The sequence below is a fragment of the Bombina bombina genome, chromosome 3 (genome assembly GCF_027579735.1).
Source record: "Bombina bombina isolate aBomBom1 chromosome 3, aBomBom1.pri, whole genome shotgun sequence".
NCBI classification, from domain to species: domain Eukaryota; kingdom Metazoa; phylum Chordata; class Amphibia; order Anura; family Bombinatoridae; genus Bombina; species Bombina bombina.
In genome coordinates, this window is record NC_069501.1 from 352,796,709 (window position 1) to 352,822,288 (window position 25,580).

Sequence of the window (25,580 nt, forward strand, 5' to 3'; positions counted from 1 at the left end):
TCACAAACATACACAAATTTAAAATGAAAGTGATTGATTTAGTCAAGATCCCGCCAAGAGGAGGTGACAATTTTACGATCATGAATTGGAAAGCACTTTTTTTTTTATATACAAATTGAAAACAAAAGTCCCATTAGGTATGAATCAGGAATGGGGTATGTGTTATTTTGTAGGTTAGTTATATATGAGGAATATTGCTGTAGGCTGCATACTTATGCTACAGTTACTAGGGGTGCACATCTTCACTGGTCTCACGATTCGATTCCGTTTGTCCTGGCAACAACTCGATTCCACGATGCATCACGATTACTGTCCATGATTTTTATCAACTTGTTTTATTCCATAATTTTTATATATATATATACACACACACATATACAGTCATATGCTATGCAAAAGTTTGGGCACCCCTGACAATTTCCATGATTTTCATTTATAATTAATTGGGTGTTTGGATCAGCAATTTTATTTTGATCTATCAAATAACTGAAGGACACAGTAATATTTCAGTAGTGAAATTAGGTTTATTGGATTAACAGAAAATGTGCAATATGCAACAAAACGAAATTAGACAGGTGCATAAATTTGGGCACCCTTGTCATTTTGTTGATTTGAATACCTGTAACTACCTAGCACTGATTAATTAGAACACACAATAGGTTTGGTGAGCCCATTAGGCCTTGAACTTCATAGACAGGTGCATCCAATCATGAGAAAAGGTATTTAAGGTGGCCAATTGCAAGTTGTTCTCTTTGACTCTCCTCTGAAGAGTGGCAACATGGGGGCCTCAAAACAACTCTCAAATGACCTGAAAACAAAGATTAATCAACATTATGGTTAAAGGGAAGGCTACAAAAAGCTATAGCAGAGATTTAAGCTGTCAGTGTCCACTGTGAGGAACATAGTGAGGAAATGGAAGACCACAGGCACAGTTCTTGTTAAGGCCAGAAGTAAAATATCGGAGAGGCAAAGGATGGTGAGAACGGTCAAAAACAGCCCACAGACCACCTCCAAAGACCTACAATATCATCTTGCTGCAGATGGTGTCACTGTGCATCATTCAACAATTCAGCATATGGGAGAGTGTTGCGGATGAAGCCTTTTCTGCATGCACGCCACAAACAGAGTTGCTTGAGGTATGCAAACACACATTTTGACAAGCCAACTTCATTTTGGAAGAAGGTGCTGTGCACTGATGAAACAAAGAGAGTTATTTGGTCATAACAAGGGGCGTTATGCATGGCGGCAAAAGAACACAGCGTTCCAAGACAAACACTTGCTAGCCACAGTCAAATTTGGTGGATGTTCCATCATGCTGTGGGGCTGTGTGGCCAGTGACGGTACTGGGAATCTTGTTAAAGTTGAGGGTCACATGGATTCCACTCAATATCAGCAGATACTTGAGAATAATGTTGAGGACTCAGTCACAAAGTTGAAGTGACGCCGGAGCTGGATATTTAAACAAGACAACGACCCAAAACACTGTTCAAAATCTACTCTGACATTTATGCAGAGGAAAAAATACAATGTTCTGGAATGGCCATCCCAGGTCCCAGACCTGAATATCATTGAAAATCTGTGGGTTGATTTGAAGTGGGCTGTCCATGCTCGGCAACCATCAAAACTAACTGAACTGGAGATGTTTTGCAAGGAGGAATGGTCCAAAATACCTTCATCCAGACACTCATTACAAGCTATAGGAAGCGTCTAGAGGCTGTTATTTCTGCTAAAGGAGGTTCTACTAAATATTGATGCAATATTTCTGTTGGGGTGCCCAAATTTATGCACCTGTCTAATTTCGTTCTGATGCATATTGCACATTTTCTGTTAATCCAATAAACCTCATTTCACTACTGAAATATTACTGTGTCCTTCAGTTATTTGATAGATCAAAATGAAATTGCTTATCCAAACATCCAATTATTTATAAATGAATATATATATATATATATATATATATATATATATATATATATATATATATATATATATATATATATATATATATATATATATATATATATATATATATATACACACACACACACATATACACACATACACACACACAAAATATATATATAAAATCATAAATAAGGCTTACCTGATAATTTTCTTTTCTTCAGATGGAAAGAGTCCACAGCTGCATTCATTACTTTTGGGAATTCAGAACCTGGCCATCAGGAAGAGGCAAAGACACCCCAGGCAAAGGCTTAAATACCTCTCCACTTCCCTCATCCCCCAGCCATTCTGCCGAGGAACAAGGAACAGTAGAAGAAATATCAGGGTGGAAAGGTTCCAGAAGAATAAAAATAACTGACGCCCCACAGAAAAAAAAACACGGGCAGGGAGCTGTGGACTCTTTCCATCTGAAGAAAAGAAAATTATCAGGTAAGCATAATTTATGTTTTTCTTCATAAATGGAAAGAGTAACCAGCTGCATTGATTACTTTTGGGAAAACAATACCCAAGCTATAGATGACACTAAATGGAAAACGGGAGGGTACAAAAGGCGGCCCATTCTGAGGGCACCAGGCCTGCAACACTACCCAAAAACAAAACCTGCTTCGTCCGAAGATAGACAGATAGAAGCATTGTCTCCGCCATGGACTTGAGAGAAAAAAGCAGGCAGCGAAACTCGTCAATGCGGATTGCTTGTGGAGCTGCTAATATGAGTCGGGATGGTTTTGCAGAAAGACTCTCCCTGCATCTCTGAACTCTAACTTTCATCCATGCTCTCACTGAGAGGCTGACAGGACTACTGAAAACTCCAGTCCCATGCTGAAGAGTACTACCCTCCATAAGAGACTATCGAAAACTTCTGACACTTCTCTGCCAACCTCCTGGGATGAAAGGCAAAGAATGACTGGGGGATGAGGGAAGGGGGAGAGGTATTTAAGCCTTTGGCTGGGGTGTCTTTGCCTCCTCCTGGTGGCCAGGTTCTAAATTCCCAAAAGTAATGAATGCAGCTGTGGACTCTTTCCATTTTTGAAGAAAACTAAGATGATTATACCAATATTTTGTCAATACTAAAACACTGACAAAGTAATAAAGTTGTCTACTAACTAATTCTACAGTTAGTGCTTCCAGCAGTTTGAATAGCTGGTGTTAGTGGTATAAGGGATTCTCTTAGTGGGGGCTGGTAAAGTTAGTGTTGTGAGAGAGGTTTAATATTAAGTTTGGTAGGGGATTCAGGTGGTAAGGGGTAAATTATGGTGTGTAGTTGATGCATGTATACAAGTTTTTATCTTTTGCTGAGAATAATGTATTGCAGCTGGAAGGTGAGTTGTTAATAAATTAATGCATAAGGATAGACGCAGATACCATATTTGGCATAGTTTATATATATATATATATATATATATATATATATATATATATATATATATATATATATACACACACACATACATACATACATATATATATATATATATATATATATATATATATATATATATATATATATATATATATATATATATATATATATATATTTATTATGGACTTATTAACTTATGTCATAAATTAAGCTATGACATTAGGAATTAGGATATGCAGAATCAGATTTTGTTTTCATGAACAATTATCACAAAAAAATACTCTCCCACTCGCAACATAAAGTGCACTTACGACTATGATAATTTAAAACTGCTCCCTAAATTTGAATTTAGTGTGCTGCTATATCAAAACAGTGAATTTAATTTCTCACCATAGGATTCCAAGTAACAAAATAATAATGAGCCAACATGGTCTACTCTGTCTGTCTTCAAAGTGTCACACAGCAGAAAAGGGAAATGTATTCTTACTGATAAATTTGTTTCTTTTACAAGATACGATGAGTGCACGGATTTCATCCTTACTTGTGGGATATCGCCTCCTGGTCAGCAGAAGGAGGCAAAGAGCTCCACATCAGAGCTGCATAAATAGCTTCTCCCTTTCCTCCAAACCCAGTGAATCGACCGAAGTTAGGAAGAGAAAGGAAAAGCTAAGGAGCAGAGGTGACTGAAGTTTAACAAACAAAGACCTGTCTCATAACAACAGGGAGGGCCGTGGACTCATCATATCGTAAAAGAAACAAATTTATCAGGTAAGAAAAATTTCCCTTTTCTTTTACAAGATACGATAAATCCACGGATTTCATCCTTACTTGTGGGATACAATACCAAAGCTATAGGACACGGATGAAAGGGAGGGACAAGACAGGGAACCTAAACGGAAGGCACCACTGCTCGAAGAACGTTCCTCACAAAAACAGCCTCGGATGAGGCAAATGTATCAAATTTGTAACATTTTGAAAAAGTGTGAAGAGAAGACCAAGTCGCAGCTTTGCAAATCTGTTCCACAGAAGCATCATGTTTAAATGCCCATGAGGAAGCCACAGCCCTAGTGGAATGAGTCGTAATACGTTCAGGAGGCTGCTGTCCAGCAGTCTCATATGCAAAACGAATGATACTCTTCAGCCAAAAAGAAAGAGAGGTAGCCGTAGCTTTCTGACCCCTACGCTTCCCAGAAAAACAAACGAACAGGGAAGAAGATTGACGAAACTCCTTAGTCGCCTGTAAGCAAAACTTCAAGGCACAGACCACGTCCAAATTATGTAACAGTCGCTCCTTCTTAGAAGAAGGGTTAGGACACAAGGAAGGAACAACAATTTCCTGATTAATATTTTTATTTGAAACAACCTTGGGAAGAAAACCAGGTTTGGTACGCAACACTACCTTATCTGCATGGAAAATAAGATAAGGAGAATCACATTGTAATGCCGAAAGCTCAGAAACTCTGCGAGCAGAAGAAATAGCAACCAAAAATAAAACTTTCCAGATAACAACTTAATATCTATGGAATGCATAGGTTCAAACGGAACCCCTTGAAGAACATTAAGAACTAAATTCAAACTCCAAGGAGGATTCTAGTCAGAGCCTGACAAAAAGATTGAACATCTGGAACATCTGCCAGACGCTTGTGTAACAAAATAGACAAAGCAGAAATCTGTCCCTTAAAGGGACACTGAACCCAAAAAATTTATTTTGTGATTCAGATAGATAGAGCATGCCATTTTAAGTAACTTTCTAATTTACTCCTATTATCAATTTTTCTTCGTTCTCTTGCTATCTTTATATGAAAAAGAAGGCATCTAAGCTTTTTTCTTGGTTCAGAACTCTGGAAAGCAGTTTTTGATTGGTGGATTAATTTATCCACCAATCAGCAAGGACAACCAAGGTTGTTCACCAAAAATGGGCCGGCATCTAATCTTACATTCTTGCATTTCAAACAAAGATACCAAGAGAATAAAGAACATTTGATAATAGGAGTAAATTAGAAAGTTGCTTAAAATTATATGCTCTTTCTAAATCACAAAAGAAAAAATTTGGGTTTAGTGTCCCTTTAAAAGGAACTTGCCGACAACCGTTTCTCCAATCCTTCTTGGATAAAAGACAAAATCCTGGGAATCCTAACCCTACTCCATGAGTAGCTCTTGGATTCACACCAATAAAGATATTTACGCCATATCTTATGGTAAATCTTTCTAGTAACAGGCTTACGAGCCTGAATCAAGGTATCAATGACCGAATCAGAGAACCCTCGCTTAGATAAAATCAAGCGTTTAATCTCCAAGCAGTCAGCTGCAGAGAAATTAGATTCGGATGCTGGAAGGGTCCCTGAATGAGAAGGTCCTGTCTCAATGGAAGCTTCCACGGTGGCAGAGATGACATGTCCACCAGATCGGCATACCTGTGAGGCCATGCAGGAGTCCTGTGAGGCCATGCAGGAGCGATGAGAATCACTGAGACCCTCTCCTGTTTGACTCGAGCAATCACCCGGGGAAGGAGAGCAAATGGAGGGAACACATAAGCTAGGTTGAATGACCAAGGCACTGCCAAGGCATCTATCAGTTCGGCCTCAGGATTCCTGGACCTGGATCCATATCTCGGGAGCTTGGCATTCTGACAAGACGCCATAAGATCCAGCTCCGGCCTGCCCCATCTTAGAATCAGGCTGGCAAATACTTCCGGATAGAGTTCCCATTCTCCCGGATGAAACGTCTGTCTGCTCAAAAAATCCGCCTCCCAATTGTCCACTCCTGGGATGTGGATTGCTGACAGAAGTGTGAGTCTCCGCCCACTGAATTATCCTGGTTACTTTTGTCATCGCTAAGGAACTCCTTGTTCCTCCCTGATGATTGATGTAAGCTACAGTCGTGATGTTGTCAGACTGGAATCTGATGAATTTGGTCGAAGCCAACTGAGGCCAAGTCTGAAGCTCATTGAATATTGCTCTCAACTCCAGAATGTTGATGGAAAGTAGAGACTCCGATCGAGTCCATACACCTAGAGCTTTCAAGGAATTCCAGACTGCTCCCCATCCTATCAGACTGGCATCCATTGTCACTATCTCCCATGAGGGTCTGAGGAAGCATTTCCCCTGGGACAGATGATCCAGCGACAACCACCACAGAAGAGAGTCCCTTGTCTCCTGAACTAGATCTATTTGAGGAGACACAGTTGCATAATCTCCATTCCACTGTCTGAGCATGTTCAGTTGTAGAGGTCTGAGATGAAAACATGCAAACGGAATTGCGGCCAACATTAAGCCAATTACCTCCATGCACTGATCCATTGACGGCCGAGGATTGGACTGAAGGGATCGGCATGTATTCAGAATCTTTAACTTTCTGACTTCCGTCAAAAAGATCTTCATGGATAGAGAGTCGATTAGAGTTCCCAGGAAAGGAACCCTTGTCTGTGGATTCACCTTCCACCCGTGAGTCCTTAGAAAGGACAGAACAATGTCGGTATAGGACTTTGCTAGCTGATAGGACGATGCCTGGATCAGAATATCGTCCAGATAAGGCGCCACAGCAATGCCCCGTGGTCTTATAACCGCCAGCAGAGACCCCAGAACCTTTGTGAAAATTCTGGGTGCCGTGGCCAGACCAAAAGGAAAGGCCATGAACTGAAAATGTTTGTCCAGGAAGGCAAACCTCAGGAACTTGTGATGATCTCTGTGGATAGGGATATGAAGATATGCATCCTTTAGATCCACGGTAGTCATATATTGACTCTCCTGGATCAATGGAAGAATGGTCCGAATAGTTTCCATCTTGAAGGATGGAACTCTGAGAAACTTGTTTAGACTTTTGAGATCTAAAATGGGTCGAAACGTTCCCTCTTTTTTGGGAACTACAAAGAGATTTGAATAAAACCCCTGTCCCTGAATTGGAACAGGGCATATTACTCCCATGAAGGAGAAATCTCTTACACAGCGTAAGAACGCCTCTCTTTTTATCTGGTCGACAGATAATCGTGAAAGAAGAAACCTTCTTCTGGGGAAGGAATTTTTGAACTCCAACTGATACCCTTGAGACACGATTTCTAGTGTCCAGGGTGGGATCCTGAACGTCTCTTATCCAAGCCTGGACAAAGAGAAAGTCTGCCCCCTACTAGATCCGGTCCCGGATTGGGGGCCGCCCCTTCATGCTGTCTTGGTAGCAGCTGTAAAACGAGTGCAAAGGTGGAGCCTAAAGCTCACTAACAGATGATGGACAACAAGTAGACAAATGTTTGGGTATGAGTTAGTGAGCGCTTAGAGCTGAATAGGCTGGGACCACTACTAATTGTACTAGTAAATTATCCTTTAAAAAGACTAGTCTTGAAAAAGGTCTGTCAAGGACCGAAACGCGTTGACATACTGGTGAGCTTATTTTCATTCACTCTAATGTTATTATGATCGTTATTATATTACTGTTCTTTTTTGTTTAAATTACAGGTCTATATATCACTATTAATATACAAACACTATTTTGGCATTTTTTTGGAACTCCACTCATTAATTTTTTTATGGATTAACCCATTATGAAGTATGAAGATAGGAGATAATTTTATGTATTTTTGTAATTTTGCTTTGAACGGAGATTCACTTATTTGACACTTTGAAGACACACGCAGCCTCATTTCTAATTTTTTCATATAGTATTCGCACACCTTGCTCAATTGACTTATTTGGATATTGTTCTGGACTTTTTTTATTCACTACATTTGGACACATTTTTTTGATTCATCACATTTGGACACTTGTTTTGATTCACTTTATTTTGGACATTTGATTTGGACTTTGGACAGCTATTGGGTACCACACACACACAATTGTGTTTGCTGTTCTCACCGCTTTCAAATCTTAACATTGTACCTTTTAGCATAATTGTCACCATATTGTTTTTATTTTTTGTAGTACTTAACATTCTCATGGATCCATGTAGATTTTATTGATTCTATTTTTAACTGTATTTTAAATTGATTGTATAAACCTTTGTTTGCATTATTATAATAAATTCATGTACAATTTATTAATTTACTAGTACAATTAGTAGTGGGCCCAGCCTATTCAGCTCTAAGCGCTCACTAACTCATACCCAAACATTTGTCTTGGTAGCAGCAGCAGGCTTCTTGGGTTGTTTACCCTTGTTCCAAGCCTGGTTGGGTCTCCAGGTGGACTTGGCATGTGAAAAATTCCCTTCCTGTTTAGCGGAAGAGGGGATTCCCTCGAAATTTTGAAAAGAACGTAAATTACTCTGTCATCCCCTTTGCTTAGATGTTTTATCTTGAGGGAGCAGGTGACCCTTACCTCCCGTAATGTCAGAAATGATCTCCTTTAAGTCAGGCCCGAACAGGGTCTTTCCCTTAAAAGGAATAGCCAAGAGCTTGGATTTAGAGGACACATCCGCAGACCAAGATTTTAACCATAAGGCTCTTCGTGCTAAAATGGAGAATCCTGAATTCTTAGCCGCCAGTTTGGTGATCTGAAAGGAGACATCCGTAATAAAAGAATTAGCCAGCTTAAGGGCCTTAATTCTATCCTGTATTTCTTCTAAAGAAGTCTCAGTCCTAAGAGACTCTTCTAGAGCGTCAAACCAAAAAGGTTTTAGGACGGCGCACCTAAGATCGCTTGTAAGATATTGCAACAAGCGGGCTTAGGAGCCGTGAGGAGACACTGCCAACCGGAACTCAGTCGAATAGTAACTGTGCGGCTAAGCGCGAACACTAAGCCCCGCCCTTCGTGTGCGGAAAAATACCAAACAAACCCGGCAACAATAAGTAAAGTACCGCCATGTACAGGAGTCCAGTAAAACACTTCCCCAACTCCGGCACTACCCCCAGCGTCAGCCATCTCTATGAACAATAAACTTAAAAAGAGCAATGCCTGTTACAGTTCAGGTGCATACCAACATAAATATCCCAGCGCTTCTAGGCTAAGTTCTAAAACGCCAGAATGTCTGGAGAAATAAGCAGTATGTAGGTTCTCATTCTTCTCTAAATTAATGAGAACCTACATACTGTCAAAGGGAAGCCCTTAGGCCCATAGCCCCTAATATAAAAGGCAGAGTACAGTCGGTTCTGAGATATGCTGCAGAGCCCCAGAAATAAAAGACTGCACTTACCTCCATGCTGAGGAACAGCATGATAATCTCACAGTGTCAAGAGGTCCACTCTTCCTCCTGAGGTAATGTGAAGGCAGAAGGGTCTTAGTTAACATTCTCTAAGACCATACACAGAAGAGCAGCACAATTATGGGAGTTGCAGTGAAGCTAAAACCCCACCAGTTCCCATATCCTAAAAGGCTATAACTCCAGAGGCTGCCCTATAGTAAAATAGTACACTTTGGCACCATTTAAAAATAAAAAACTCTTGATTGAAGAATCTAAACTAACACCTCACTTTACCTCTTCCTATCACTAACACAGGCAAAGAGAATGACTGGGTTGGGAGGGAAGGGAGGAGCTATTTATGCAGCTCTGCTGTGGAGCTTTTTGCCTCCTACTGCTAACCAGGAGGCGATATCCCACAAGGATGAAATCTGTGGACTCATCGTATCTTGTAAAAGAAATAATGTTACGTTACGCTATTGTTTGTTTCCATGGACCGCCTTTTAGCAAACCCCTTTCTTCTTAGTTAGTAAGTCCCACGTAATGTCTATCACTGCGCTAGTATAAGGCGCTTTGTATTCTCTACTGACTATACGCAAAAGTCGCAAGCCAAATACAGTGCATTCAGCTTGCGACCTTTGCGTATAGTCAGAGAATACAAAGCACAGTGATTGACGTTACTTTGGACTTAGTAACTAACTAAGCATAAGCCAGCTGGACACCTTTTTAAAAGAAAGCAAGACTGTAGCCTGAGTGAAAACTGAACACCGTAGTATAGTATGCTCTAACACTGTTGTTAACTTGTTACTAAACTAACTATGTAATAGGGGAAGAATGGGAAGGAAGATGTGTGCGGGTGGGGTCACGTGATGCCGCGTGAATTGATTCAGCCTCTTCACTGCATCGATGCAGCATCATTGAGGGCTGCATTGTGATGGAAATTATTTTCAACACCCCTAACAGTTACTAAATATTTGTAAAAAATTCATATTAAGTAAAATTTCTGCCCAAGCTTATGCCACAATCATTAACGGGACATGAATCCCAAAATGTTCCTTTCATGTTTTATATAGAGAATGCAATTTTAAACAACATTCCAATTTACGTTTATTTTGTTTTCTTCATTCTTTAGATATCCTTTCATGAAGAAATAGCAATGCACATGGGTGAGCCAATCACACAAGGTATGTATATGCACCCACCAATCAGCAGCTACTGAGCCTATTTAGATATGCTTTTAAACAAAGTATATCAAGAGAATGAAGCAAATTAGATAAAAGAAGTACATTGGAAAGTTGTTTAATATCGCATGCTCTTTCTAAATCATAAAAGAAAAAATTTGTGTGTTTCATGTCCCTTTATAGAAACATATTAAAAAAAAAAATGTATCTCTTAGCTTATATTTAAATTAAGGCAATGATATGTAGCCTATGTTTGATGCCTCCAGTTAGCTTTGTTCTTAACTTAGCTTTTTAATAGTGGCTTTTCACAAGATAAAGATTAGATGAATAATACCAATTGCAAATGTAATGTCCCCTTTAAGTTTGCGTCTGATTTGTAGCATGATGTTTAGAATTGTGATTGGAGGATGTCTCTTTTAAATTTTGATGTTTTGGGTTTGTTGAACATCTATGACTAAGTGCTCTGTAGTAGCGCAAAACGCACAAGATGATGCTCTCCCCTGGGTGCATGTTTTAAAATGTTGTAATAAAGACTTATGTTTTATCACCAGCGGCTGCAGCTTCTGTTCTTGGATTATTTTTTATTTCTAATACATAATGTGGAAGGTACTATGAAACATATACTGTAGAGCTAAGAAATTCAGACATATTATATTCAAATGGGTATACAAAATAATAAAGCACAATACAAATTATAATACCAAAGCTAGCACACCTGTCACTGCAACCGTGTGCCCTCCACCACAGGACACCATCTTCACCTTGCCAGATATCCCAGAAACACGTTGAGGTAGTTTGTGGTTTTTAAGCTTTTCTGGAGATAGTCCAAGCTTGCCATTTTCAGGTTCCCCAAAAGTATATAGTTCACCATCCTCTACAGAGAGAGAAAGGAAATCCTGCTGAAAAACTACTCTCTAACTAAAGGTTACTAACACCTGAACTTAAATGAATTCTGTAATAGGAAACATGATTAATAAAAATTCAAGCATACATGAAATGAGAGATTCAATCTCGAAACAATATGTGCTTGAGAAACTATTTGGTGATCAGAGATCAGTGAAATTGTACAAAAACAAATAAACGAAAGAAAAAAAAAAAAAAAAAAAGGAAAAAAAAGAAAAGAAAATTTTCTGATAACAGTGGAAAAAGAACACAGTGTACAAAATGTAAGACATTTAACATATTGCACTGTTTTTTTTATGCAAATAAAAAGATGAAATGTAGATGCTGTTTAACCAAATATCCCTTTTACTTTAAATTCATGAAGCCCTGGGTCAATCTTGCAATGGGTTCATTGTCACCACTAACAGAAAAAAAGTGTATATCAAAATACTGTATTCCTTAAATGCAAAATCATATTTTTTGTTTGAAGATACATAATAGAAATAACGTTCGACATTTGTGGCCACAATTTTGTTTATCTTAAAGTACATTACAGACATATTTGGTCTATGCTTTAAGAATTATGCTTTGCAAAATAAAATGTACATAAGTGTTTTAAGATCATTTAACACTGACATTTTGTTAGAAAACTATGCATTGCTTTGCAGACCCAGGACACAAAAGGTCTCTTGAATGTTATCTGGTTTACTTTCTATACAGTAGCCAAATTAGGGTCAGGTATATCACAGCTCTTGCACATATCAACCAATCACTCCATGGAATGCACTCCAGTCTCTTTGGTGGAGTGGAAATCACGTCTTGAAATGAACTTTACAATATTTGATTACAAATATTTATATAGGATAGGAATAAAGCCATTGAGTACATAGGTTCTGTACATTTTTCCTTACGTGTTACAAATGCAGAGTGGTAGTAGCCACAGGATATCCAAGAGATTGGTTTCCCAACATCAACTTGATGAGGAGTAGAGAGGTTTGATTCATTCGCTAAGCCAAGCTGACCTTCTAAGTTTTCTCCCCACATGAAGAGCTTGCCATCCACTAGGAAAAGAATGGAAAAAAAATTGCCATTATAAAATCCTTACAAAGGGACACTGAACCCAAATTTTTTATTTGGTGATTCAGCTAGAGTATGACATTTTAAGCAACTTTCTAATTCATTCCTATTATCAAATCTTCTTCATTCTCTTGGTATCTTTATTTGAAATGCAAGTTTAGATGCCGACCCATTTATGGTGATTGGTGGATGAATTCATCCACCAATAAAAAAGTGCTGTCCAGAGTACTAAACCCAAAAAAACTTAGATGCCTCCTTTTTAAAATAAAGATAGCAAGAGAACGAAGAAAAATTGATAATAGGAGTAAATTAGAAAGTTGCTTAAAACTGTTATCTGAATCACGAAAGAAAAAATTTGGGTTCAGTGTCCCTTTAAATCGCATCAAATGGATTTTGTGATATCCCGATAAGAAAAGCAAGATACTATTCACACAAAGTATTGCATAGATTTAATAGAGGTATAAAGATACTATGTAATAAAAAAATAAGGCACTATCAGGAAACATTCCTAAATTGACAGCAATGATGTATGAAGCTAAAACATTCCAAGACAAGCACATTGTGAAGACTCCTAGCCCCAGGTCATACAGAAATGGTGCACACCCACTGAAAATATACAATAATGCAAATGAATTGTTAAAATTATGTTTTTGCCAAATAAACAAATATTTATCACAAATATAGTGATCCTTTAAGAAATAACAAATTGTTTACTGTGTTCCTTTACAGGTAGATAGTAGAAAAATAAATCAATAAAACACATTGCTATAACCCCTACCAGTGAGGGCTGCTGATGTATTGGATCCAGCTGATAACTGTTTGATTTTGTACTTAGTGCTAAAAAATGGAATTTCATGAAAACTTGTCCTCTCTGTTAGGTCGCCAAGACCCAGTTGTCCTTCACTGTTCCCACCAGACGAATAAATCTTTCCTTGGTCTGCAAAAGAAAGCATGAAAAGGTTTTATTGGTTACTAGGGTTGCACCGATACCGATACTAAGTACCAAGTATTTGCATGAGTACTTGTACTCATCCAAATGCACCGATACTTAACCCCTTAATGACCGAGGACGTGCAGGGTACATCCTCAAAAAAAAGGCAGTTAATGCCTGAGAACGTACCCTGCACGTCCTCGCTTTGGAAAGCAGTTGGAAGCGATCCTGCTCGCTTCCAGCTGCTTTCCGGTTATTGCAGTGATGCCTCGATATCGAGGCATCCTGCAATAACCATTTGTAGCCATCCGGTGCAGAGAGAGCCACTCTGTGGCCCTCTCTGCACCAGACATTAACGGCTACGTTCGTTGGTGGGTGGGAGCCGGTGTGGGAGGTGGGTGGCGGCCATCGATGGCCTTTGTGATGCGGAGGGGGGCGGGATCGGGGGCGGGGACGACCGGGGGGACGCGCACGGACGCGCGCGCGTGCACGGGGAGGCCGGGCGGGCGCGTGCACGGGGAGGGAGCGGGTGGGAACCACTACGCTACAGAAAATGTTTTTGTGAGAAGTGGGGATCAAAGGGGTTAATATGGTTATTTTGGTGATCGGTTTGGCTGGTGGGGTATTGGACTGTGGGGGGGAAGCTACACTACAGAAACTAATAGTTAAACATTAAAAAAAAAACATTTTTATTTGCAAACTGGGTACTGGCAGACAGCTGCCAGTACCCAAGATGGCCCCAATAAGGCAGAGGGGGAGGGTTAGGGAGCTATTTTGGGGGGATCAGGGAGGTTGGGGGCTAAGGGGGGACCCTACATAGCAGCATATTTTTTATACCTTTTATTTTAGTACTGGCAGACTTTCTGCCAGTACTTAAGATGGCGGGGACAATTGTGGGGTGGGGGAGGGAAGAGTGCTGTTTGGGAGGGATCAGGGGGTGGGATGTGTCAGGTGGGAGTCTGATCTCTACACTAAAGCTAAAATTAACCCTGCAAGCTCCCTACAAACTACCTAATTAACCCCTTCACTGCTGGCCATAATACACATGTGATGCGCAGCAGCATTTAGCGGCCTTATAATTACCAAAAAGCAACGCCAAAGCCATATATGTCTGCTATTTATGAACAAAGGGGATCCCAGAGAAGCATTTAAAACCATTTGTGCCATAATTGCACAAGCTGTTTGTAAATAATTTTAGTGAAAAACCTAAAGTTTGAAAAAGTGAACAATTTTTTTTTATTTGATTGCTTTTGGCGGTGAAATGGTGGCATGAAATATACCAAAATGGGCCTAGATCAATACTTGGGGTTGTCTACTACACTACACTAGAGCTAAAATTAACCCTAGAAGCTCCCTACATGCTCCCTAATTAACCCATTCACTGCTGGGCATAATACACGGTTGGTGCGCAGTGGCATTTAGCAGCCTTCTAATTACCAAAAAGCAAAGCCAAAGCCATATGTGTCTGCTATTTATGAACAAAGGGGATCCCAGAGAAGCATTTACAACCATTTATTCCATAATTTCATGAGTTGTTTGTAAATAATTTCAGTGAGAAACCTAAAGTTTGTGAAAAAATTTGTGAAAAAGTAAAATAATTTTTTTATTTGATCGCATTCGGCGGTGAAATGGTGCCATGAAATATACCAAAATGGGCCTAGATCAATACTTTGGGATGTCTTCTAAAAAAAAATATATACATGTCAATGGATATTCAGAGATTCCTGAAAGATATTAGTATCCCAATGTAACTAGCGCTAATTTTGAAAAAAAGTGGTTTGGAAATGGCAAAGTGCTACTTGTACTTATAGCCCTATAACTTGCAAAAAAAGTAAAGAACATGTAAACATTGGGTATTTCTAAACTCAGGACAAAATTTAGAAACTATTTAGCATGGGTGTTTTTTGGTGGTTGTAGATGTGTAACAGATTTTGGGGGTCAAAGTTAGAAAAAGTGTGTTTTTTTTCCATTTTTTCCTCATATTTTATAATATTTTTTATAGTAAATTATAAGATATGATGAAAATAATGGTATATTTTGAAAGTCCATTTATTGGTGAGAAAAACGGTATATAATATGTGTGGGTACAGTAAATGAGTAAGAGGAAAATTACAGCTAAACACAAACACCGCAAAAATGTAAAAATAGCCTTGGTCCCAAACGGACAGAAAATGGAAAAGTGCTGTGGTCATTAAGGGGTTAAACCGATACCTCCAATTCCTACCCATATGCCATCTTGTGGCGTTTTTCAAACTGCATGTTCTCATTTAATTTTAAGCTGGAGTGGAGAATTAACTAAAAATTGTTCACGTCTGTTCTGCCAATACAAAGTGCTGTTATTTGTATTATTGTATGTCAGAGCAGTGCTCCAAAAGCTGCTACTTTAAAGCTGGAAGCCTACCTGGGAGAGATCACTGTACCTCATTCAGACAAACCCCTAAAGTACTGGGCAGTTAATAAACTGAGATTTAATGGCCCAAAAATATCTGACCCATGCAGTAGTGTGAAAAGTTAAAGACTGTTCAGCTTAGCGTCAAAAGTCCTTACTGATCGCAGAAACAGACTTATAGCTGAACATGTAGAGATGCTTCTGTACCTTAATAAGAACTTGCTTTTGAAAAAATTACTCCAATTGCTAGATTGCCTGTTATACTGCTAGTTCTCATCTTGCACAATTATGCTCAAAACATACTGTACTCTGAGGAACATCCTTAGCCAGGGCTGGACCGAGAATAAAAAGCAGCCCTGGAAAAATATGAAGACCAGCACTATTTTCTGTTGAGTCAGTAGTCAGCAGATGCCCCATTTTTCTCAAAGAGGATTACTGGGATACTCCTTCCCCAATGTTATTTTCAGAATTAAATTATATTACTTTGTATTAAATACAAATGTCAGATTGATGAGTTATATAAGAACCCTACAACCCAATTGCGTCCGGTAATCACCCCTTTAAATTGTAGCTTTCCAACCCCAGCTGCTGCAGCTGTTATTTATTGATGTTATTATTAATATATATTGTTGTAATATTTTTATTTATAAACATGTTCTGTAAACTTTGTGACAACAAGCACAAAAAACTGTTTTATTATTTCAAAATGTCTTTTGAGATACAGTTCATAATTATAAAGAAGCGATCTTAAATCATTAGTCTGTATTGTGCTTGGTAAACCGTCATGAAATTAAAAAAAGTATCGGTAATTGGTATCGGTGAGTATTTGAAAAAAAGTATCGGTACTTGTACTCTGTCTTAAAAAAATGGTATCGGTGCAACCCTATTGGTTACATATAACACATTTTCTGCAGATATAGGGCCAGGTTACGCACGCTAAATGTTTTTTTCGCTTGCACGTAAACACAGCTGAAAGTACATTTTTAATGTATCATTGATAAATTGGTTATAGCCCCAGTATTATTCATAGCGGTTTTGCGTCATTCACTAAAATCTTTAATTGAGCAAAAACTCATCTTGCCCAAACCAATACAGTTTATATATTTATTTACAGTGTTAAAAAAATGTAAAATTATTATAATCTGTGTTGAGGTCAATGATTTTGCAAATATAACCTTGAGCAGGGCACATGATAGCAGTTAGAAATGTGACAGCCCTGCAACCATGTCATGCTAAAGCATGTGAAAGTGTCTGCTCCTTAAAGGGATAGTAAAAGTCAGAATTAAACTTTATAACTATTTAAAGGGACACTAAACCCAATTTTTTTCTCTCATGATTCAGGTAGAGAACACAATTTTAAACAACATTGCATTTACTTCCATTATCTAATTTGCTTCATTTTTTAGATATCCTTTGTTAAAGAAATAGCAATGCACATGGGTGAACCAATCACACGAGGCATCTATGTGCAGCCACCAATCAGCAGCTACTGAGCCTATCTAGATGTGCTTTTCAATGAAGAATATCAAGAGAATTAAGCAAATTAGATAATAGAAGTAAATTAGAAAGTTGTTGACAAGTGCATACTCTTTCTAAACCATGAAATAAAAACATTGGGTTTCATGTCCCTTTAAGCTCAATAGCAGCAATGCACTTCTAGGACCTATCTGTTGATTGGTGTCTGCACACATATACTCCTCTTGTCATTGGCTCACCTGTGTCATCTAGCTTCTAGTAATGGAGTGCTGCTCCTTCAACAAAGGATACCAAGAGAATGAAGCACATTTCATAATAGAAATAAACCAGAAAGTTGTTTAAAATTGTATGCTCTATCTGAATCATGGAAGAAACATTTTGGTTTTTAACAGAACACAATCTATTTCAACATATTATCCAATAATAAATAAACTGTGCCAGTAATTGCCAACTCCTAGCACATGGGGGCCGCAGATCAATGTTTTAGAAGCCTTAAAAGGACATCATGAAACCCAAAAATTTTCTTTAAGGATTCAAAAAGAGAATGTGATTGTAAACAACTTTTCAATTTACTTATATCATCAAATTAGCTTCATTCTCTTTGTATATTTTGTTGAAAGAACAGCAATGCACAGGGAGCTAGCTGAACACATCTAGTGAACCAATGACAAGAGGCATTTATGTGCAACGGCCAATTGGCAGCTAGCTCCTAGTAATGAATTGCTGCCGTTGAACCTACCTAGGTATGCTTTTCTACAAACAATTCCAAGAAAACAAAAGCAGATTAGAGGATAGAAGTAAATTGGAAAGTTGTCTAAAATCAAATGCTCTGCCTAAATCATGAAAGAAAAACTTTGGGTTCCATGTCCCTTTTTAATGGAGTATTTCCAGTAAACAAACAAGTAATATATAATTCTATAATAGATTTAGGTCAGGTTGCAGGTTACTTTCTCTCTGCTATTCTTCCCTCCAGAGGGCTCTTCTGAGTTGTGGTCACCACAAAACACACATTTCTAGTTACCCTTTTTCCTATGGCTTCAAAAACTATGACACATTTTTAGTTCTGCTTTTCCTGAAGGGCTGCAAAAACTAGTGCTAAGGGCTATATGTAGCGTTCAGGCCATCCCTGATTTATGACACTGTCCCTTTAAAACTTGGTAATGAAAATAAAAACCTATAATAGAAACATAATCTGATGTAAATGTATTAACAAGCATTTTATACAGCAATACAGTCCATACTTAAATTAATTACCTGTGTAAACCAATGTGTGATTTCTGCCACATGAGGTCAGCTTCACTTTTTCAGATTTTAAAGCTACAAAAAACAAAAAAAAACAACATAATTTATTCAGTTTCCCTAAACTGTGTATCGGTTGCTTAATTAATTTACTGTATTTGTTTGCCGGAGCACTGTATTCTCACACGTGTACCACAGACTTTATGGAACTTAACAGACCTGCGCAGATGTGCCTGTTACATACAAACTACAGCTGGTGAAATCTTTAGCATATAGCCCAGTGGTAAACAACTGCTTAGTGATTACAAGAGAACTGCAAATGAATTTACCAATGTATGAAAATCAGCTACGGTGCTCACATCTAGTAACCTAGACAGCAGGCCAGAATATCTGTTCATGTGTGTGGATCTTGGTATATAGGAGTGTTTTGTGTGTCATTCTTCTATAAACAGCATGAAATGGGTGCATGTGTTATAGTTATACCCTATAAATCAAATCCACAGAAATAGAAGCAGAGTTGATGCACGCTAGTGTGTGTTTGAAATCTATGCTTTGTGCTTACTTTCCTACTGTTTGTGCTGGGTTCATCTTCATGAGATGAGTGCAAATGAGCTTGCCTTGTCTATGCATCAACTGCCCTAATCTGTGAACCATCTGCATATATATTTACATAGGCATACAGCTGTATGGTAATAAGTAAAAGCACATTCACTGAAGCTATATAAAGCAATTAAATACTCATAGAAGTAAGCAGACCCCAAATTAACCTTTTGCATTCTTGTAAACATTCTCTTTAACAACAAACATAAAACTATGAAGCACCTGTAAAATAACAGACCAAGATTACAGCAAACATTGAGTGTTTTTTTCCCACACAACTAGTGAACTTTTAGTGATATATATTGTGTGCACCAGCATTTTAAACACAGCACTTGCTCAGAGAGCCTAAGCTTGCGGACATGATACAAATTGATGCTCTGAGCAGCTGCAGTATTTAAAACGCTAGTGCACTGAGAATATCTATAATTCACATGCACATGCAGAGAAACATGCCAACACTAAAACAGTGCTAACATTTACTAGAAGCATTTTTGCCAGTAATTGTATATTGCAAATATGTTTCTATTCAAAGATGTGTATATACATTTTGGCCAGAATGTCCCTTTAAAGTAATAGAAGGGGAAAAAAAAGAGGGTATTAAAGTGCAAGTTATTTCCAGGATTGATGATGACAAACCTTTAACACATGTTGGTGTGTTGATGGCATTCCCAGCTCCCAGACCCAGCTGTCCCCAGTTGTTACTGCCAAAGACAAAGAGTTTTCCATTTCCTGTGCAAAGGGAGAGTTCACATGACGTTATTGCGCATTAAATATGGACATCTATAGGTTTAAATTGACAATTTAAACTATTTTTTGTTCCATTTAAAACTGGTTATTTTAAATATATCACTTTTATATAATTTTTGGTATATATCATACTTTTCTTTGAATTGGAGACCCTGTAAGCAATAAGGCTTTGGGAGGTGCCATCAATCCGTAATCAATTGATACCTTGGTATCAGTTGTGCACAAACAGGCATTGTCTATTAAATGCCAGCTTTAACAACTTTTTATCATTTTTAATAGAAAATATTGCCTACACTGTCCCTTTCATATTAAAGACATTGCACCATTAAATGTGTTTTCCCTTAATATGTTCCTAATGATTTGTGCCAATTATGGCTGGCACAGTTAAATAAGCACATCCAGCTATTTCACATACAAAATCTCTCTCTCCCTCATACCAAAGCACTGGGAGATTAACCTGTGCTGTTGTCTTCTCTTTACATAGGTTTTCTACAGAAAAAAAGTTTGTTACTCATATTTTAGGTATAGGAGTCAATACAAAAAAACTAAAAGTAGCTATTTAACCCTTTGATGACAGGGTAAATTTGTCTACATTCCTATGTGTTTTAACAGTTGGAAACTTCAAGGGATATGATGCCAAAAATATTTCTTTCATGATTCAGATAGAGCATGTGATTTTTTTTTAATGTATTTCTATTATAAGTTTTTCCTATTTTCACTTGGTATCTTTTGTTGAAAAGCAGGGACATACGCTCAGGAACTTGCCCATTTCTGGAGCACTATGTGGTAGCAGTTTTGCTAGAATGTTATCCATTTGCAAGATCACTAGATAGCAGCACTATTTACCACCAGGTAGTGCTCCAGATGCCTACCTAGGTATCTCTTCAACAAAGAGTATCATGGAAACAAAGCAAATTTTATAATAGAAGTAAATCGTATGCTCTGTCTAAACCTTAAAAAAAAGTGGGTTTCATATCCCTTTAAAAGATTGCATACATTCTTCTGCCATTGAATACAAACATATATAATATGATGGTATTCCTGCATTTGTAGGCTAAAGTTCTTGACAGAAAACAAGAGGGCACATTTTTTTTATTTATTTCCTGCAGACCAATACCAACGTTTTGCCGTCTCGTTCATAACACAGCTTCACTTTGGTCAGGAATCAGGGAAAATTACGATTTGTAGCGTTTTCCAATCATTTCTTTCCCAATATTTAAAATATGCTCTTAAATTATTCACGTGAATAAACTGGTCCTTTAACCCCTTAATAACCACAATGTACCCTGTATGTCACTGGTCGTTAAGGGTTTTTTCAGGACATAATAGCACAAGTCTAGTAAGAACACGCTATTAATACCCTCCCTCCAGCAGGCTTTGTGGAATAGAGCAGTCTCAAAGCTGGTGGCAAGACCGTGCTATAAAACAATCAAGTCCCCAAAAAAGGCCAGTGACATACAGGGTACGTCGCTGGTCCTTAAGGGGTTAATGGATAAATAACCCTTTTAATAAAATGTGAAATACTTTTAAAAAGAAAGATGACATAAAAACACGTTTTCTTAAATACTACATACTATATTTCTTAGTTTCAATCTATTTTATGTGGGTTCAAAGAGAAACATGTCTAAAAAAAGAAGTAAAATAAATATTTTACTTACCTGTTACTAGCACTGTATGTTCATCCCCACATGAAATATGTACAGGCTTGTCATTTTTCAACCAAAATTTGCTTGGAACATTATCTTTAAACTTACTCTTTCCAAAAGTAAATAAAGCTCCAGAATCTAAAAAATAATAATAATAATAATAATTATAAAAACATAATGGAAATCCAAGACATATTAAAACAACACAAACAATACTCGAAAACTATTCTGAAATAAAGTTTACAGAACTACTTGTGCAAACAAACAATGGCCAGGTTTCCAGGGTTATTTTAAATGACAAATTCTATAAATCTAAAATACACACATAATAAAACATTACCTTTTTCATTACAGACCCTAACATACAACACTATACTTATGATACATATACAATAGTGAATCTAGCAAGTTTTATCCCACATAATCAATATGCGAGCGTATCATAATAGGAATGTAAAAATATGTACCATATATGACAAATAGAGAATACTGAATACCATGAAATAATGCTATAGGCAACAAAATGTCTGGAAGTGTTCCACTTCAGAAATATAGAGATCAAATATATGAGTGTCCCAAAGTATGGATCACTGAATATGACATGAGTAGCTAATAATGGGTTTGATCTACTGCACATCAATAATTATGACAGTGAGTGCGTAGCTGATAAGGTTGCACTATTACAGAGATGAAAGTAAATATCTGGGACTATCCCACCTAAGGGTTATTGGTGATTGTATAATCCATCAGTGGGTAATGTACTCTGACCGTGTGTACATGCCTGAGTGTCTGTATATAGATAAATCAGAGTGTGTACAATGTAATGACGGTCTGTTGCCAAGGAGAGAAAAAAAAAAGGATAATGAATGTAGATAAATTAAGAGGCAAGGAAAGAGGTTTCTCCACACATATAAAATATACATTTGAAAACCATTAAACTAGGAGCCTGCGCTCCCTGGATATTCTATCCAGATGTGTTGCATATCAATATATAAGTGAACATTAACAGTATCTAATATGAAGGTGATTTACTCTATATAGTATGGGAATGTTCCATGCAGAGACAATGTACTAAAAGCAAATATATTATCATGCAGATTTCATAGTGATCACCAATATAGAATAGCACTACTCAATATATGTACCAGAGATGTTTGCAAGATTGAACTCCTACAGCCAAGGAGTTAATGAAGAGTGCTCCATATGAAGGCTCAGTGGTCATCATGTGTTCCAGTACTGTGCTTTCTCACATCCCTGTGGTCGGGAAGAGATGACTTCTATAATTTAACCCTTTCCTGTGCTCAATAAAGGTGTGTCTGGTATTCAATATCCCTGTAGCCCACCAAGCGTCACAGAAAACTGTCAACCTCAGACATAATACCAACATGTCAGTGCGTACCTAACCTAATGATTTCATCAGTAATTTAGTGAATGTTGGATATAAGGGAGGTGTACTGAGAGAAAATCTACCAGTGGTCATAGTAACTATATGAATGAATGAATGTGCTTCTCGAACCGCTGCTAGTGGTATGTGTCACTCACCTGGCACCTGCTCCTCCCCCTCCTCAGCGGCCATAGATTGGCTGTATGTTACAGGCTGTCAACTGATGTCACTTATTCTATCCCCAATTCCCCATCAAACTCCCGGGTAGATGCTCCCGAGAAAGCGATTCTGACAAGCGTCTAACCGGAAATAAACAAACTGTTGGGCTATAGCAACGGGGTGAGAGGGACAAGTTGGGATAGTGAGAACTGAGTGCTCGGTGGGCGGCATCTTGTGGTTGGAGTTCTGCACTACATCAAGCTATTGGGCTGGGTTATAATGCACTGTTGAGAAATTTTGCTGGGTATTGTATTATTTATTCCTATTCCTACTAGCAAGTGAAAACCCGTCAAAGGCATTACATTTTATACGGTATCCTTTTCAGTGGGTTTGAAAAGAATACTCAATTTATACCACTCTAAACCACATATTTTCCGTCTTTTATAATTATCTGTATTCCAGTTCTAGTTCATTTTTAGTGCTTGCAGGAACAGTAATTAAATGCTACATATAATGGGTTAAAATCACTGAAATTAAAGATTAACCTAACAATAGTAGACAGATTTGTTTATACAATCATTTTGGAACTATGAACGTATAAAGTTCCATTTTCTATAAACTAAATGGGCACCGCTATGCTGAAACTTAGAGACATAAATCAAGTTGGGATAGAGACAAACTATAATAATATGAACTTTAATTACTTTACCTACAAATTTATACTGCAGTGCCTCACCATTAACCTTTCTTTTTAGTTTACAGCTCTAATTCCCGCCACACAATTCCTTTTATGGCTGTATCTATATCTATGGTTGTTTTGGTAGAATGCAGAAGTGAATAGGGATTATCTGCTGGAGCAGGCCTAGAAGCTGTGAACTCAGTTGAAATACAATTCCTGTGTCTAAACACTGATAAGGGTGGGTGGAGTTGGCTGCTCCAGGCAGTTTAGCTATTTAATTCATTTTGCTTATTTTTTAAAATTATTTTAACCCCTTAATCACAACAGCACTTTTCCATTTTCTGTCCGTTTGGGACAAAGGCTATTTTTACATTTTTGCGGTGTTTGTGTTTAGCTGTAATTTTCCTCTTACTCATTTACTTTACCCACACATATTATATACTGTTTTTCTTGCCATTTAATGGACTTTCTAAAGATACCATTATTTTCATCATATCTTATAATTTACTATAAAAAATTTTATAAAATATGAGGAAAAAATGAAAAAAAAACACTTTTTCTAACTTTTAGCCCCAAAATCTGTTACACATCTGCAACCACCAAAAAACACCCATGCTAAATAGTTTCTAAATTTTGTCCTGAGTTTAGAAATACCCAAGGTTTCATGTTCTTTGCTTTTTTTGTAAGTTATAGGGCCATAAATACAAGTAACACTTTGCTATTTCCAAACCACTTTTTTTCAAAATGAGCGCTAGTTACATTGGGACACTGATATCTTTCAGGAATCCCTGAATATCAATTGACATATATATATATATTTTAGAAGATATCCCAAAGTATTGATCTAGGCACATTTTGGTATATTTCATGCTACCATTTCACCGCCAAATGCGATCAAATACAAAAAATCGTTCACTTTTTCACAAATTTTTTCTCACTGAAATTATTTACAAACAGCTTGTGCAATTATGGCATACGTGGTTGTAAATGCTTCTCTGGGATCCCCTTTGTTCAGAAATAGCAGACATATATGGCTTTGACGTTGCTTTTTGGTAATTAGAAGGCCGCTAAATACCATTGCGCACATACGTGTATTATGCCCAGCAGTGAAGGGGTTAATTAGGGAGCATGTAGGGAGCTTTTAGGGGTAATTTTAGCTTTAGTGTAGAAACAACCCAAAGTATTGATCTAGACCCATTTTGGTATATTTCATGCCATCATTTCACCGCCAAATACGTTCAAATAAAAAAAAAAACTTTACATTTTTCACAATTTTTGGTTTCTTACTGAAATCATTTACAAACAGCTTGTGCAATTATGGCACAAATGGTTGTAAATGCTTCTCTGGGATCCCCTTTGTTCAGAAATAGCAGATATATATGGCTTTGGCGTTGCTTTTTGGTAATTAGAAGGCTGCTAAATGCCACTGCGCACCACACGTGTATTATGCCCAGCAGTGCAGGGGTTAATTAGGGAACTTGTAGGGTTAATTTTAGCTTTAATGTAGTGTAGTAGACAACCCAAAGTATTGATCTAGGCCCATTTTGATATATTTCATGCCACCATTTCACCGCCAAATGTGATCAAATAAAAAGAAAATGTTTCCTTTGTCACAAACTTTAGGTTTCTCACTAAAATTATTTACAAACAGCTTGTTCAATTATGGCACAAATGGTTTTAAATGCTTCTCTGGGATCCCCTTTGTTCAGAAATAGCAGACATATATGGTTTTGGCGTTGCTTTTTGATAATTAGAAGACCGCTAAA

At 37.6% G+C, this 25,580-nt stretch overlaps 1 protein-coding gene across 2 annotated transcripts in view; it reads right to left on the reverse strand.

The window, feature by feature from the left end:
- Positions 1 to 23,268, reverse strand: part of RPGR (retinitis pigmentosa GTPase regulator) — a 295,048-nt gene extending 271,780 nt beyond the window's left edge. For both annotated transcript variants that reach the window (XM_053706468.1, XM_053706467.1), the window contains exons 1-7: positions 23,135 to 23,268; positions 21,605 to 21,730; positions 19,836 to 19,928; positions 18,615 to 18,677; positions 13,343 to 13,501; positions 12,399 to 12,548; positions 11,321 to 11,479 (exon numbers count right to left, since the gene is read on the reverse strand). In XM_053706468.1, the coding sequence (XP_053562443.1) occupies positions 11,321 to 11,479; positions 12,399 to 12,548; positions 13,343 to 13,501; positions 18,615 to 18,677; positions 19,836 to 19,928; positions 21,605 to 21,730; positions 23,135 to 23,168 (784 nt within the window). In that variant the 5' untranslated portion in view covers positions 23,169 to 23,268. The remainder of the gene's footprint in view (positions 1 to 11,320; positions 11,480 to 12,398; positions 12,549 to 13,342; positions 13,502 to 18,614; positions 18,678 to 19,835; positions 19,929 to 21,604; positions 21,731 to 23,134) is intronic.
- Positions 23,269 to 25,580: the final 2,312 nt, after the last annotated feature.